The sequence below is a fragment of the Theobroma umbraticum genome, unplaced genomic scaffold (assembly GCF_002168275.2).
Source record: "Theobroma umbraticum cultivar Fairchild unplaced genomic scaffold, ASM216827v3 scaffold_81.0, whole genome shotgun sequence".
Lineage (NCBI taxonomy): Eukaryota > Viridiplantae > Streptophyta > Magnoliopsida > Malvales > Malvaceae > Theobroma > Theobroma umbraticum.
This window is the reverse complement of record NW_018397268.1, coordinates 1,390,042-1,405,118: the sequence shown is the minus strand read 5'-3', so window position 1 is coordinate 1,405,118 and position 15,077 is coordinate 1,390,042. Positions and strand designations below refer to the sequence as shown.

At 33.9% G+C, this 15,077-nt stretch overlaps 2 protein-coding genes and 1 non-coding gene across 4 annotated transcripts; 2 read left to right on the top strand and 1 right to left on the bottom strand.

Moving 5' to 3' along the window:
• Positions 1–7,040: 7,040 nt before the first annotated feature.
• TRNAF-GAA (transfer RNA phenylalanine (anticodon GAA)) lies at positions 7,041–7,113 on the bottom strand. Its single transcript has one exon. It is a non-coding gene; the product is annotated as a tRNA-Phe (tRNA).
• A 91-nt stretch (positions 7,114–7,204) lies between these two features.
• Positions 7,205–11,736, top strand: ARP5 (actin-related protein 5). Of its 2 annotated transcripts, XM_021439991.1 has the most exons (12): positions 7,205–7,365; positions 7,453–7,523; positions 7,612–7,736; positions 7,971–8,015; positions 8,324–8,426; positions 8,663–8,772; positions 9,162–9,271; positions 9,359–9,449; positions 9,516–9,959; positions 10,259–10,386; positions 10,614–10,953; positions 11,055–11,736. In XM_021439991.1, exons 1-12 carry the CDS (start codon positions 7,265–7,267, stop codon positions 11,562–11,564), a joined length of 2,178 nt encoding a protein of 725 aa, XP_021295666.1. In that variant the 5' UTR covers positions 7,205–7,264; the 3' UTR covers positions 11,565–11,736. The 2 variants fall into 2 exon arrangements, with proteins under 2 accessions (XP_021295666.1, XP_089641268.1); XM_089785142.1 differs by lacking the exons at positions 7,205–7,365; positions 7,453–7,523 and having other exon boundaries at positions 7,667–7,736; positions 8,319–8,426.
• Positions 11,737–12,026: 290 nt separating this feature from the next.
• Positions 12,027–15,054, top strand: FZR3 (FIZZY-related 3). Its single transcript, XM_021439992.2, has 10 exons — positions 12,027–12,799; positions 12,988–13,110; positions 13,255–13,359; positions 13,484–13,663; positions 13,788–13,850; positions 13,970–14,164; positions 14,262–14,363; positions 14,456–14,518; positions 14,625–14,693; positions 14,789–15,054. Exons 1-10 carry the CDS (start codon positions 12,296–12,298, stop codon positions 14,840–14,842), a joined length of 1,458 nt encoding a protein of 485 aa, XP_021295667.1. The 5' UTR covers positions 12,027–12,295; the 3' UTR covers positions 14,843–15,054.
• The last annotated feature ends 23 nt before the right edge of the window (positions 15,055–15,077 follow it).

Genomic DNA, 15,077 nt, shown 5'->3' with positions numbered 1-15,077 from the left:
TCCTTTCAAACTCAAAATAAAGTTGCTTTCCTCAACTATAGCTTGATATATATATATATATATATATATATATATATATATATATTGAATTTAAAGCAAATAGATTAGAAATCATATTATTTAAATAAAATATATATATATTTATTATTAAATCAAATATCTAAATATTTAATCGATTTAATTTGCTATTTGTGGACAGTATATTCGACGTACACAAACTATTATTAATCTTTCCATATATCAAGAAAAATCCATGGCTACAAATTCACACCTAAATAGTTAGTTTTTTTAAAAAAATTTTTGATTATTTGTTTTTTCAATACTTAAATAGCAAGCCCAACTTACTTGGATTCCAAATTTTTCAAATTTTTTTCAAAATTTTAAGTTGCAAAATTTATAACAATTATATTAATTAAAATTGCTAAATTCGGTACTATAATTATACATTGGGTATTTTGAAAAATCGAATAAAACGACATCGTTTTGCTTGTATCTTGCAAAATATCTTAACAATAGATCCACCCTTACGTTGATTTGTTTCGTTCTTTCTTATATGAAATAATTATATCTTAAATCATATATGTTAAAGTAATGCTTTGTATATAGACTTGTTAAATATAAGGAAAAAAAGGCAAAAAATTAAAAAAAAATCATTAGTAATTAATTAATTACACTCGTACTCATTAATCCTCCCATGTACTTTTTTTCTTTACAAGTAAACAATAACTACATAAGCTATCCCTAATCTAGTTGGTTTGACAGCAGCCTAACCCAGCTCTGAAATGATTTGTCGAGAACAGCCCAGAAATTCCGCTGATCAGAGAAGCTTTGCCTTAGATATATTGCATTACTAAGCAGCAGCAGCAGCAGCAGCACCAGGAGGAGGCATTGCATCCATGTATAGGTTTCTATAAATGGAAAGCCCAAACGTTCTTAGCCTATTTCATCGTATAGCCTTCATTCAGCTGCCATTTTTTCTTTCCCTTTAACACGCCATCTCTCGCCCTTTTCATCCATTGTTTTCTTGACCCCTTTTGGCTCCTATATCTTGGGTTCTAATTACTATTTATGCCTATTTAAAACTGAATCTTAACTATATAATTTTTCTTGGCAGGCTCTCTTCTAGATATTTAAAATATAATCAAAACATATAAGAAAGTAAATTAATCACATGACAGATGATTAGATATAAATGTTTTACATGATCAAAATTAACTGACGTGAAAAAATCACATCCAATAATCAATAATTTTTAAAAATAATGATTGAATGATCATGCAAAAATTAAGTGATTAAATGAATAATTTATCTCTATTTAATTGCTTGTATATTTTAACCAAAATCATGAAAGCATGAAGAAAACTCTCTTCCTTGTGGCATTGGGTGTTGAAATTTGCCAATACAGTACAAAATTTATGAAAGAATTTTTTGGTAGTCGTGTGTTCTTCATGCCAAATGGAATCACATCTATCATGGACAGATGGTGGAAAAAAAAAGGATTGGGCTTTTACTTAGGGGAATCTAAGTGATGGAGACGATAGTGAGATCTTTACGAAAACAAAACTGTGGGGTTCTTGTTGATCGAGGTAAACAAACCACTCGCTCAATTGTACCCATTTTTAGTCATCTCTTTCTATTGGCATTTGATACCAATTTTTTTTTTGGTCAAATTACCAGTGCATTGATGGAGGCTACTTCTCTTTTTCTTTTAATGAGTGCATGACTGTGATCACATGCATGATGTTGATGGTGATAATTTTGTTTTGTTTTATGATGATGATGATGATGCCATGCAAAGCAATGCTCTGGTCCCTAGTTAGCTTTGGGTGTGGATTTCTCTGAGCATATTGTTCCATCTTGATGTGATGCCAATGACGCCATGCATTTACTCATCTAAGAAAATGTCTTATAAGGTTGTCAGCTGATCAGCAGTGAGCTCTCTCTCACCTCTTTCTTTATCTTTTCTTGAAAGAATGGAGGGAGGGATATATCAGACTAGCTAGGGCTCCACATTCCACACAAAGGAATTGTGAACGTGTCAAGGCAGGGAAAACTGGTTAAAGCAAAGTTTGGGCAACCTATACAAAGTTTCAGTACTCTCTTAGTTGACTCGGGATTCGTTCACCCGCAGGCGCAAAGCTGGATTCAGCATTGTGCAGGTCAGAAGGAGCAGCAAGCTCCCATTGCATTTACATTATTGGTATATATCTCATAAGGTTCATGTACTATACTCCCAAGCGTTTTCCTGTTTCTACTCCCTTAATCCCGCCCTTAGTATCATCGGGCTATTACCTTTGCCTAAAAAAAGTAATCCCATAGAGTGTGCAACACAAACACTCATAATTTTTTTAAAATTATTTGTCTTATATAAGATTGAAACATTTTATTTAATATTTTTAAAATACTTAACATGACATTTATTGCATCGTTATCATCGATAACCCTGTCTATTTCTTTTGAAAGTATTTAAGTCAATCGAAGCCAGATTGAGTTTGCTTCATTACTACTTTCACAAAACTATTAATCTCTCTCTAAAAGACTAGCATGATGTGGAATTGAAACACGAGTTTTTTTTTTAAAAAACTTTGGCATGACACGAACAAATTGAAATAAAAAAAAATTAATTTCCTTTTCACTTTAACCAAAGATAATTTTACTGGATTCGATCCATTGAATTTCCAAAGCTGCACAAGTACTTAACATGCTGTTATATCAAAGAGGGAATATATTGGATCAGAAGGGACCCATAAAATCACCTGAAATAGAGAATCCAATGCCCATAAGGCCGAAGAATGCCAAACCACAGATAGAGGACTAGCTAGCAGCACTGGACCAGACCGTTGGTACACCTCGTACGCTTCAATAAGTGAACCTTGTCACCAACTTTCGTACAATTATGTTCCAAACTTAACTTTCCCTTTCAAGGTTTTCCATGACCTTTATTATCCCCTTCATTTCTTCTTGTCTTTCAAGTGTGGGTTTAGCATAACCCAAACTTATTCCGATTTTGACTAAAAAAAAAGAGTAGGGTTTGGATAGAATAAGATCGTAAAAATATTTCATTCATATCAAAGTGTTTTCTTTTGTATGTCACTTGAATTAAGTTCAATCTACACTAAAATATGTTTAAATAAATAAAAACTTTTTTAATTATCGTGATTAAATTTTCATAAAATAAGAACATTCAACCCAATATTGATTCGGGACACAATTTTAAGTGATTTTACATATCTCGTATTAAATTGTTTTTAAAATTATATTCCAATTTGATCTTCACATTATTTTTTATTTTTGTTATTATTATTATTATTATTTTCAATGTTCATTTTCAATTTATATTTGGATGAAAAAAAAATTGAAAAATTTGACATGATCAATAAATAACATTATAAATGAGTTTGGGCTTAACATAGGCCCAATATTTCGACCCAACAAAGCATTTAATTGGTCCAAAGAGCACCTTGAGCCCAATCTTGAGCCCAACTGAAAAATCAACTTCTCAAAGCCCCAATCTCTCAAACCCAATATAAGCTCCTCTCTCTCTCTCTATGTTCAAATAATTAAAACCTATTTTTTTTTTATTTGGTTAGGTAAGTTCTCTTTTTAATTCACTAAATAAAAACTTGGTTGAAATTAGGGGTAAGTACAAATCAGTTAAAAAGGTTCGATTAATTTGATTAATTCAGTTAATTCGATCCGTTTTGATTTTAAAAATTGTTTCAATTAACTGAATTTTAAGCTAATCTTTTTATTAAGTTTAATCAATCAAAATTTTAAGATAATCTTTCTATAATTAGCACTTATCTACGATTAATTGTAATCCTATTACTTTTATGGGTTATTGAAATGTATGGTAAGTATTTTTTTTAAATATCTTAAAATATATAAAAGAGTTATAGCTTTAGCTAATATGTAACTTGAAGTCAAAATAAGGAAAAAATTAAAATAATAGAAATATAAATTCTGAAAGAACTTTAAATTAGATTAATATGCTTAAATAGATATAAACAAAATGCATCCTTATCTTATCATATACACAAAAACCGCCACAAACAAATTTAATTGATGATAATTATTATATATAAAAAAATCAACATTTAAATATTAAACTAAGAATAAATGGAAATCATTGAACTTATATTATCGTAATTAAAAACATATAATAATATATATAACATATTAATATTTTATAATCTTGATTATCGGAACATTTTAATGTTATGAGACTTATGATGTTAAAATTTAATAATTTACTTTTATTTATTTTGTAATCAACATTAAAATATGAAAATTGAACTTCAGTATATTAATATCTATTATAAAAAAAGTCGAATTAATTAATTTAATTTGATTAATTAATTAAATAAATTGATTAATTTTTATGACCCTTTCCATTAATTTAATTAAAAAATTTTCTTAATCAAATAACCCCAAGGCACACGTCTTATTAAAATTTTATCAAATATGAATAATTAAATAAAGAATTAAAAAAATAATATTTAAACTAATAATCATATTTTATTTCTATTACTCATCACTTAGTGCTCGTTTGAGCTGATTTTTTTTCAAGTTATCTATCTCTTAAAAGTAAAAATCATACTGAATATAAATTTTAAAAATTTTTTAAAAAAATGACTTTTTAAAAAAACTCCTATGCATAACTTTTTCATTTTTTAAAAAAAATATAAAAAAATTTTATTTTTATTTAAAAAATATTCTCATCTATTAGAAATAATTACAATATAACTCTCTAAAAAAAATACCATTTATAATAATTTTAACCAAAATTATAACTTATAAAAAAAATTTATCCAACAATTTTAACTTAATTTTAAAAATTATTATTTTTTATAAGAGCTTTATACTCACTTTTAAATTAAAAAAAATTAGACCAAACAGGCTTTTAATAACAAAATATTTCAAATTTTCAGTTTCAATTAAGCTTGAAACCAAAAAAAGAAAGAAAAAGAAAAAACTGTACAAAATATGACTACTACATAAAAAAAAAAGAAAATTTAATTTACGTGGAATTTACAACACCAAAAACGACAACAACATTCGCTTCAAACGCAAGCTTCCTCTCTTGGCACCAAATCTGAAAACAAAGCTTCGAGACCAGGTGGCTTAAAAAACCCACCCTTCGGAGGCTCCACCTTCCCGTGAACTGGTCGTTTCTTCTTCGGAGCTGGTGGACAAGGCGGAGAAACCGTCTGTATCGGTCCCCTAGGCGTCATGTATCCTTCTTCGTGTTCGTAAATCTCCATGACAGAGAGAAGAAAAAACAGAGAAACAAAAACGAAACAGATGGAAAGGAAATGAAAGGTTTGGAGGGGTTTTTATACGAGAGAGTTTTGCTGGGTGATGGCTTCATAGGGAAGCTGGGGTGGTTTCTTTGACTTTTCTAAACGTGTGGTGGAAGCAACTGGAAAACGAAAAGCTCTAGCTGAAGTGGATCCCACGTCAGATTTAAAACTTACGTGGCATGACACGTGGTCCTTGATTTGACGTTTCAAACACCGACTTTTTCGGTCTCTTTCTGTCGGCGTGGGGCCCTTGAGAAGTTAGGGTGCGCTCATGTGGTGGGAAATTGGTTCACGTGTTGAATTTGGGTCCGATTGAAGTGACTTATAAAGAGGACAGAATCGAGTTGATGGTTAGGTTTGAATATTCCCTGATCCTCGTTAATGGTTTTTACGTGGGCTGGGTTCTCGTTATACGGTTAGTGGACAAAGTTGGCTAGGCTGAATTCGACGTTGCTTAGTTCTCTACTCTTTCCTTTTTTCAATTTTATTAAAACACTGACTGTGTCAAGATGGTAATGGCTCTTATCACTCAATTTTTAATTTATTATTATTATGTATATAATTAAAATAAATAAATTTATAAATTTATATGATTACTTTTTAATTACATTTTAATTACTTTTTATGTAAAATTTTAAATCAATCTCATTCTTTCATTAGTCATATGATTTTCAATAATAGTATATGTGTTCAATCCACATGACATGTTAATTTCTCAAAATAAATGATATGATGTGTTGATGAAAATAATGTGATCATCTCACCATCTATTATAGCACGTCAATATATTATATGAATATAAATGATCAATATCATTTTAATTAATGATCATTAATCAATCATTATTTGTAAATATCTATTTTTATCTTAAAAAAATTTCAGAGATTTGATTAAATATAATAAAATATTAAAAACTTATTTAAAATTTTTTAAAATAATTTATAGATATTTTAAAGTATTATATCATAAAAAATACTAATTTGGTTCAAATTAGGCTCATATTTAGATTTAACGAATTTGGATTTCACATCATTTGGGTACAATATCATTATATATTCAAATTGAGTCAAATTGGGAGTATTATTAATAATTTATCTTAGTACTATTTTATGCTAATATGTATAAGAACTTTAGGAAATTATTGATACTATAAGTTAGCATATCATATGAGTACAAATGATCAAAATATCATTTTGAGTAACAATCATTAATCAACCATTACTTGTCAATATCTATTTTTGACTCAAAAAAATTATAAAGGTTTGACTAAACATAATAAATATTAAGAACTTATTTGAAATTTTTTAAAATAATTTATAGATTTTTTAAAGTAGTATGTCATAAAAAAAATACTAATTTGGTTCAAATTAGGCTCGTATTTTGATTTAACAAATTTGGATTTCACATCATTTGGGTACAATATTATTATATATTCAAATTCAGTCAATTTGGGAGTATTATTTTTAATTTATCTTAGGACTGTTTTACAATATGCTAATATGCATAAGAGCTTTAGGAAATTATTGATACTAATCTTACTTTGCAATCAATATTTATGGGCAATTAGACTTATAATAAACCATGAAAATAAAGAGAAAATAAGTTTTAGCCATATATATTTTAGACTTATAATAGACCATAAACCATGAAATAAAATATAAGAATAATAATTATAAAGTAAATGATAATTAAACCATTTAACCATGGATAATTAAAAGTAAATGATAATAATAAAATTGCGGTGAGCGTGGATCGAACACGCGACCTTCAGATCTTCAGTCTGACGCTCTCCCAACTGAGCTATCCCCGCTTTTGATTTCTCTGCCAACCTTTTTATTTTATCTTAGAGTGTATTCTTTATTCTCTACAGTCCCACTCTCCACCGTCTCTCCGCTTCACTCTCAGAAAAAACCCTTTTCCCTGCACTCTCATTCTTCCCCATTCAAAGGCAATAACCAAAAATGCCTTTCATATCGAAAATACAAAGGCAAACGGATTACGATCTGTTTCCTTCCTCAACTCCCATCGTCATCGACAATGGCGCTTCCTATTTTCGTATCGGGTAGCTTAACCAAACCAAACCAAACCAAACCCTAACTTTCTTCTTTTTATTTACTTACATCCTCACTTGTGTTTGTGCATTTCACAGCTGGGCAGGAGAGAACGAGCCGCGGGTTGTTTTTCGTAACATTGTTCAAAGACCTCGCCACAAATCCAACGGTACTCTCTCTCTCTCAAGCAAAACCAAAAACTGAAAATTGTAGTGGAGCTAAGGTTAAATTATGTTTTTTCTTTTTGGGTGTTGCAGGGGAAACTGTGACAATTGTTGGTGACCATGATACTAATTTACTGAGACATTTTGATTGCACACGTTCGGGCCCTCGTTCCGCTTTCGATAGCAATGTTGTTTTCCAGTTTGAAATCATGGAATATGTATGTAAAATGTTTAACATATCCTTCCTTTTTTATTTTCTTTGGTATGGAATTGTATGAAGGAGCGAATTAAAATTTGGGGTTTGAATGTAAAATAAGAGATGCCTTTGGCAGGTTGGGAATGTCGGATAAGAGTTGGCCTGGATTGGCTGTTAAAGTGATTGTAATGCTTACTTATTTGTTTTGAGTATTGGGTGCGTGCTAACTTTGTACGCTCTGTTCTTGTATTTACAGATTCTTGACTTTGCCTTTGATCGATTGGGTGCAAATGGATCCCGGGTACAATGATAAGTTTACAGCTCTTGTTCTCATCTCCTAAATGACCTGAATTACATCTGCTTGTGTTGTTAATTAGGAATGCTTTTGCAATATGTAGATTATCTTCAGCTCTTAGTTTTAGGTTAACTTAATGTGTCTTTGAACATCTGCACGCCTGTAAAAGACTTGAACTTTGTTTGTCATTTGTTCTTCGTGCTGCATTGTTTTATTGGCTGCCATTTCCAGTATTAATACTTTGTGTGCTGTACTTAATGCTTCAATTTTGATTTATTCTTTACTGATTTGTTGTTTATTTGAGGGCAGAACAGATTGATCATCCTGTCCTGATCACAGAATGTGTGTGCAACCCAGTTCAGTCTCGTAGTAAAATGGCAGAACTTCTTTTTGAGACTTATGGAGTTCCATCAGTAGGTATAAGCACTCTTTTTAATTCTATGAAAAATTTTTAATGTTACCTATCAGACTCAGTTGTTTTCCAGAGGGATACATGGTCTTGCCCACATGAGTAGGGCCCAAGTGTTTCTTCGAAATAAGTTTTATTATTAGTTGGGGCTAATACTTGTCATTTGTATTGTGTCTTGAGAAATTATTTGCCCCAGTGATATATATGTCCTCTGATGTATGAGTTTTTCTGTATGTGATTACAGCATTTGGTGTTGATGCTGCTTTCAGCTATAAATATAATCAACAGCATGGAATTTGTGACAAAGATGGTCTAGCTATCTACCCGGGATTTACAACAACTCATGTCATTCCAGTATGTTTTATAGACTTCATATTTACCTTTGGTGCATATATTTGCAAAGTTGAGTGGTCATTTTTTGGTTTAGGAGCATTTTTAGCATGTTGGCATTAATGGGGATGACTTGATAAATTAGTTTCCGTGAGGAATTTTCTTTAATGCGTCATCATAATGATGTCAGTATCAGAAAAATGTTTAGCATCGGCATCTCACTACATCCCTTTGGTGAATCTTTTCAGTGGTCTGGTACATGGCTGGCTTAGGAAGGTATATCATGTTATAGACCAAAGAATAGGGGTTTGGGAAATGTGACTGATACAATGCATTATTAGATTTGACTAGCATTGAGGTTCAGGATTGGGTTGTCTTTCATTTATTATGATGTGGGTTTCCTTTGGCTTCAGTTTGTTGATGGTGAGCCTGTTTACAAAGGATGCTGCCGAACTAACATTGGTGGATACCATGTCACTGACTATTTGAAGCAACTTCTTTCACTTAAGTATCCTCATCACATGTGAGTGTAAATTCAGCTAAGTTGCCAGAATCAAATAGGACCTGTTTCATGGAACATCTGATAATGTCTTTTAAATGCTTATAATAGGGCTAGATTCACTTGGGAAAAGGTTGAAGATCTGAAGATGGAACACTGTTATGTTGCACTTGATTATGCTTTAGAAGCTCAATTATTTCAGGTAATGACTTAGCTTTTTCTTCTGCCATCCTTTTTGCAATGGCTGAAAGTTCAATTACTGTGACAGAAAGGGGGCAAGGAAGCTGAAGATAAATCCAGGTGTTGGCAGCTCCCATGGGTTCCACCACCAATGGAAGAACCTCCTTCTGAAGAAGAGATTGCAAGAAAGGCTGCTATAAGGGAAAGACAAGGTCAAAGATTGAGAGAAATGGCTGAAGCAAAGAGGTCTTCTAGAATAAATGAACTAGAAAATCAATTGCATGGATTGGAATTTCTTTTGCAGCAACTTGAACATGTTCAACAGGAAGAAATTCAGTCTTTCCTTTCAGAGACCGGTTATGTTTCTAAACAGGAAATAGAATCTACGCTGATGAAAGTGTCACAATCATTAAGAAAAGCAAAAGGTGAACGAAAGGCTGAACAAGCTGAAAATGAGGAGAAGGCAGATTCTTCTACAAGCGAGAAGTATCCTCTTGTCAATGTTCCTGATAACGTGCTTACACCTGAGCAGGTATCCTTTAATACCAAATGGCTAATCTGCATCACCGTTTTGGTGTTTGCTTTGTTAGGCAAATGCATAAAACATCAGATTAACTAGTTGGATGCAGTCAGGATTTATGGGAAAAAGTGTTTTATGTCATAATTTGAAGAAGCAAACAAAAGATTTAAGAAGGCCTTGGGGACTGTAATTGTCGGCCTACTCAAAATGAACTACATCATTATTTTTGTTAGATTTCTTGTCATTGATGATGTTTTTCTTTTGCCTGAAATTCATGATAGTGTATACCCTTGACTATATTTTTGTGACAGATCAAGGAAAAGAAGAGGCAGGTTTTTCTTAAAACCACGACAGAGGGCCGGCAGCGAGCTAAACAGAAACGCTTTGAAGAAGAATTAGAACGGGAAAAGAAAAATCAACAAGATGAAGAAAGACGCTTGTATGTGTCAACCTGATGAGTATATTTTTCTTTTTCCTTCTTCACATTCATTTTGACCTTGTTAGGAAATGGGGGCTGAGGTGAGGAGAAAAGAGCAGCCCCATGTAGTTAAAGTTAAGATTTGTTCATTTAATTCGAATTGGTAGAGAGATAGTTGGGCTTGGGGATTCTAGTTTGCTTTTCTGACTGGTACTTTTGCTTTTTTTATTGCCTTTTCCTTATAACAGGGAGAACCCTGAACTTTATCTAGAACAGATGCGTACTAAATACATAGAACTGTATGAGAAGGTTGAGCAGCGGAAAAGACTCAAGACAAATGGAGGCCATACAAATGGGAATAATTTGTCAGGGGGTGTTGGGCGCGGGGAAAGATTGAATGCTGCCCAGAGGGAAAGGATGCGCCTTTTAACTACAGCAGCGTTTGACCGAGGGAAGGGTGAGGATACTTTTGGTGCCAAGGATGAAGATTGGCAACTCTACAAACTAATGAGCAAAGATAATGATGACGATGATGATGGAGCAGATGTAGATGAAGCAGAGCTGGCCCGTGTTTGTTCTAGGCTCCAGGTCAATTTATTTGCCCTGTTGTGTATTAAATTAATTTGTAATTCTCCTAATTATTGTGTAAGATGAATCACTCATCACTTCATTGATCTTTGTTTCTGCAGGAGATAGACCCAACATTTGTTCCTAAACCAGAATTAACACCTGCACAACCAGCTACTGCTGAGGCACCACGTGTTCGTCCACTCACCAAGGAAGATTACCAAATTGTGCTTGGGGTTGAAAGGTTTCGATGTCCCGAAATATTATTCCACCCCAACTTGGTTGGGATAGATCAAGCAGGTTTAGATGAGATGACTGGGGTTTCGATAAGGAGGTTGCCATCTAAGGATGGGGCTCTGGAGGATAGATTGACCAGTTCAGTCTTCATGACTGGTGGGTGCTGTCTTTTTCCTGGTATTAGTGAGCGCTTGGAAGCTGGAATCCGGATGCTTCGACCATGTGGGTCACCTATTAAGGTGGTAAGAGCATTAGATCCAGTTCTTGATGCATGGCGTGGTGCATCTGTTTACGCCGCCAACTTGCAGTTCCCACAACAAACATTCAGTAGGCTGGATTATTATGAGAAGGGAGAGGACTGGCTTCGCAGATATCAACTGCAGTACACATTATAAATTTATTTTCAGATAAGATCGTACTAGTAGATAGATTCCCATTTCGGAAAGAACTAGAATCCAACACCTTATTCCTTGACATGTTTCCTGCGAACTATGAACTTTCATGCACACGGTGCTATTTCTCTAGTTTTCTCATTAATCATTATCAGAATCAAAGATGTTTCCTTGAGATGGTTTATGGTCATATCTCGAAAAAGGCTTACATAAAACTAGAATCCATTAATGCTGCTTGGGCAGGTATAGAGGAGTGAAAAAGGGTCAAAAGGAACAATAAAAAATGTGCAGAAGCAACGGCTATTTGGCATTTACATGGTAACTAAAGCCAATCCGACAGCTCTTATAAGCTTTGATTTGTTCATGAAAATGACCGTTACTATAATTGCACGCACCTCGTCGTTTTTAATTCTCTAAACAGTAAAACGACAGTATCTCTACTCCCTTCCCTATCCCACCTACTCTCCCCTTTTTTCCAAGCATATAAAACATACCGCTCCTCTCCATCCTACCAAAAAAGAAAAGAATTTTTTGACCGTTGCAAACCTTCCCCTTCAGGCTTCCCAAAAAAGGCAGGAAAATCAGCTCCCCTAAAACACTCTTTTTGAAACCGAAGGGGAGCCTTTTTTCCTGCTCTCAAATCTTCCATTTCTCAACTTCTTTGCTGAAAACAAGAGAAACCCATTTTTCTCAAGCACTCAAAGCTTCAGAAAGATCAAAGAAACCCCCAGAAAATGGATTCACCACAAAGGAGAAAAAGTGGTCTAAACCTCCCTGCTGGAATGAATGAAACTTCACTTCGGCTGGAAACTTTTTCCGGTTCTTCTTCTTCGTTTCGTACAGTTTCGATATCTTCTCCACGGATGATATCGAGTTTAACTTCACCATCATCGTCGAAATCATCAACTTGTAGCGATAGGTTTATTCCATGCAGATCTTCTTCAAGGCTACACACTTTTGGGTTGATAGAGAAGGAGTCACCGGCTAAAGAAGGAGGAAATGAGACGTATTCCAGGATTCTGAGATCTGAACTTTTTGGTTCTGATTTTGGTTCTTTTTCTCCTGCAGGTCAAGGTTCACCTATGAGTCCTAACAAGAACATGTTAAGGTTCAAGACTGAGCATTCTGGACCTAATTCTCCGTATTCTCCTTCCATTTTGGGCCAGGATAGTGGGTTCTCTAGTGAGGCCTCTACTCCTCCCAAGCCTCCACGGAAAGTGCCCAAGACCCCCCATAAGGTAATTCATTCGTTATTTGCCAGCCATGTTGCAATAAATTTTCATAGTTGGGGACTTTAAGAACTGTAAGGTCATATAACTCTAAATAGAACATTGTTATATTGCATTAGTTGAACCTTTTTTCTTTCAAAGTTTTGGAGTGAATCAATCAATTAGGATAATATAGTCAAATTGTTAAATGATTGCAGGTCCTGGATGCGCCGTCACTTCAAGACGACTTCTATTTGAACCTGGTTGATTGGTCATCACAGAATGTACTTGCAGTTGGGTTGGGTACTTGTGTTTATTTATGGACTGCATCAAATAGCAAAGTAAGTTTGGATGCTTCAATCTGTAAAATTGAAACCATTGAAGAATTTGATACTGAATTGCCTTTGAAAATGGTCTTTTCTTTGAATTATGAGGGCGGTAAATGAATGTGTGAACTGTTTAACATGTTTTTATCTTGCTCTCAGGTAACAAAGTTGTGTGATTTGGGGCCAAATGACAGTGTGTGTGGTGTCCAATGGACTCGGGAAGGTTCTTACATATCCATTGGTACAAATCTTGGTCAAGTTCAGGTAGCTAAGTGTCGATTTTATATCAAACTTTGCATCCATCAGATAATAATTCTTCATATTTGAATTTGATCCATAGGGTGGACTTCAACACAGTTAAGTTTAAGCATTTTGGTTCTTGTTATAGGTATGGGATGGAACTCAGTGCAAGAGAGTCAGAACCATGGGCGGCCATCAAACAAGAACTGGTGTCTTGGCTTGGAATTCACGAATACTATCATCAGGAAGCAGGGATCGCAACATACTTCAGCATGATCTTCGAGTTTCAAGTGACTATGTCAGCAAGCTTGTTGGACACAAATCTGAGGTAAAGCTTTATCAATACTTTCTGTCACTGCATTAACTCTTTATTCATTAAACAGAAATTTAGAAGAATATTTTAACTGGTCATTTGTTAACAAATGAGATAACCGTCTGTTCAAATCCATCAGGTTTGCGGGTTGAAATGGTCACATGATGACCGAGAGCTTGCATCAGGTGGAAATGACAATCAGGTAATCATCAATCCATTCCCCCTTTCGGTTTTTCTTCTTTCTAATATTTCTTTTCCTTCTTGTTATCTGAGTAAATATAGGAAATTGCTGACTTCAAAATCGGTTTTCTTGGTAACCAGCTGTTGGTCTGGAACCAGCATTCCCAGCAACCAATTCTTAAATTGACAGAACACACAGCTGCTGTCAAAGCCATTGCTTGGTCACCCCACCAGAGCAACCTTCTTGCATCAGGTGGTGGAACTGCTGATCGATGTATCCGCTTTTGGAACACTACCAATGGCCATCAATTGAACAGCATAGACACAGGGAGCCAGGTTTTTGCAATTATACCTCTTATTCATCGCATTTCATTTGTGAGCATGCTTGTGTTGCTACTTGCTCAGTTACTCAATCGTAATGTTGTGCCCCCAGGTATGCAACCTATCATGGAGTAAGAATGTGAATGAGCTAGTTAGCACTCATGGATATTCTCAAAATCAGATTATGGTATGGAAGTATCCATCAATGGCAAAGGTAATAGCAATAAAATGTTTTTCCACTATTATCCTTCTTTTACATTTGTTGCAAAAGCACCAAACTATGTTGCCCCTTTTGTTTTTTTCTAGGTTGCAACTCTAACCGGCCATAGTCTTCGAGTCCTCTACCTTGCTATGTCGCCCGATGGACAGGTTAATGATTCCTTGATCATTACAGCATTATGTTACCCTCATATATAAAAGCATTCATTTTATAAAATATACTAATTGCGTCCATCTTTGCATACTCATCATGCAGACCATAGTGACAGGAGCAGGGGATGAGACTTTGAGGTTTTGGAATGTCTTCCCATCTGTGAAAACACCAGTAAGAATGGAATATTTGGTCAAGTTCTTGACCCCTTTTTTTTTTCATTAGATTCTTCAACTATTCCTAACAATGCCCTTTTTTTTCTTTTTCAGACACCGGTCAAAGATACAGGACTCTGGTCATTAGGACGAACCTACATTCGATGACACTTGAATTTTTTGTAAATGGAAACACTGCCATAAAAGCAACCAAGGGATTTTTCTTTTCTTTTTACATAAAAATACAAAAGGGATAGGATTTGAATGTATCTTTGTATATTTTTGTTTCATTTTCTGATATTTGTAAGTAATCATAGCTTTACATTGTTTGATTGCACTGACACACGAGGAAAGAAAGAAAGAATTGGAAATTTTCACTATTTTGCAGATTTTATTGAAGCAC

What these genes read in the sequence shown, in the direction of transcription:
- ARP5 (XM_021439991.1), top strand. Translation starts at nt 7,265, where the DNA reads ATGCCTTTCATATCGAAAATACAAAGGCAAACGGATTACGATCTGTTT. An exon ending in TGGGTGCAAATGGATCCCGG is followed by an intron (nt 8,016 to 8,323) that starts GTACAATGATAA and finishes AGGGCAGAACAG; the next exon opens with ATTGATCATCCTGTCCTGAT. An exon ending in TAGAAGCTCAATTATTTCAG is followed by an intron (nt 9,450 to 9,515) that starts GTAATGACTTAG and finishes TTACTGTGACAG; the next exon opens with AAAGGGGGCAAGGAAGCTGA.
- FZR3 (XM_021439992.2), top strand. Translation starts at nt 12,296, where the DNA reads ATGGATTCACCACAAAGGAGAAAAAGTGGTCTAAACCTCCCTGCTGGA. An exon ending in TGCCCAAGACCCCCCATAAG is followed by an intron (nt 12,800 to 12,987) that starts GTAATTCATTCG and finishes AAATGATTGCAG; the next exon opens with GTCCTGGATGCGCCGTCACT. An exon ending in GGACTGCATCAAATAGCAAA is followed by an intron (nt 13,111 to 13,254) that starts GTAAGTTTGGAT and finishes TCTTGCTCTCAG; the next exon opens with GTAACAAAGTTGTGTGATTT.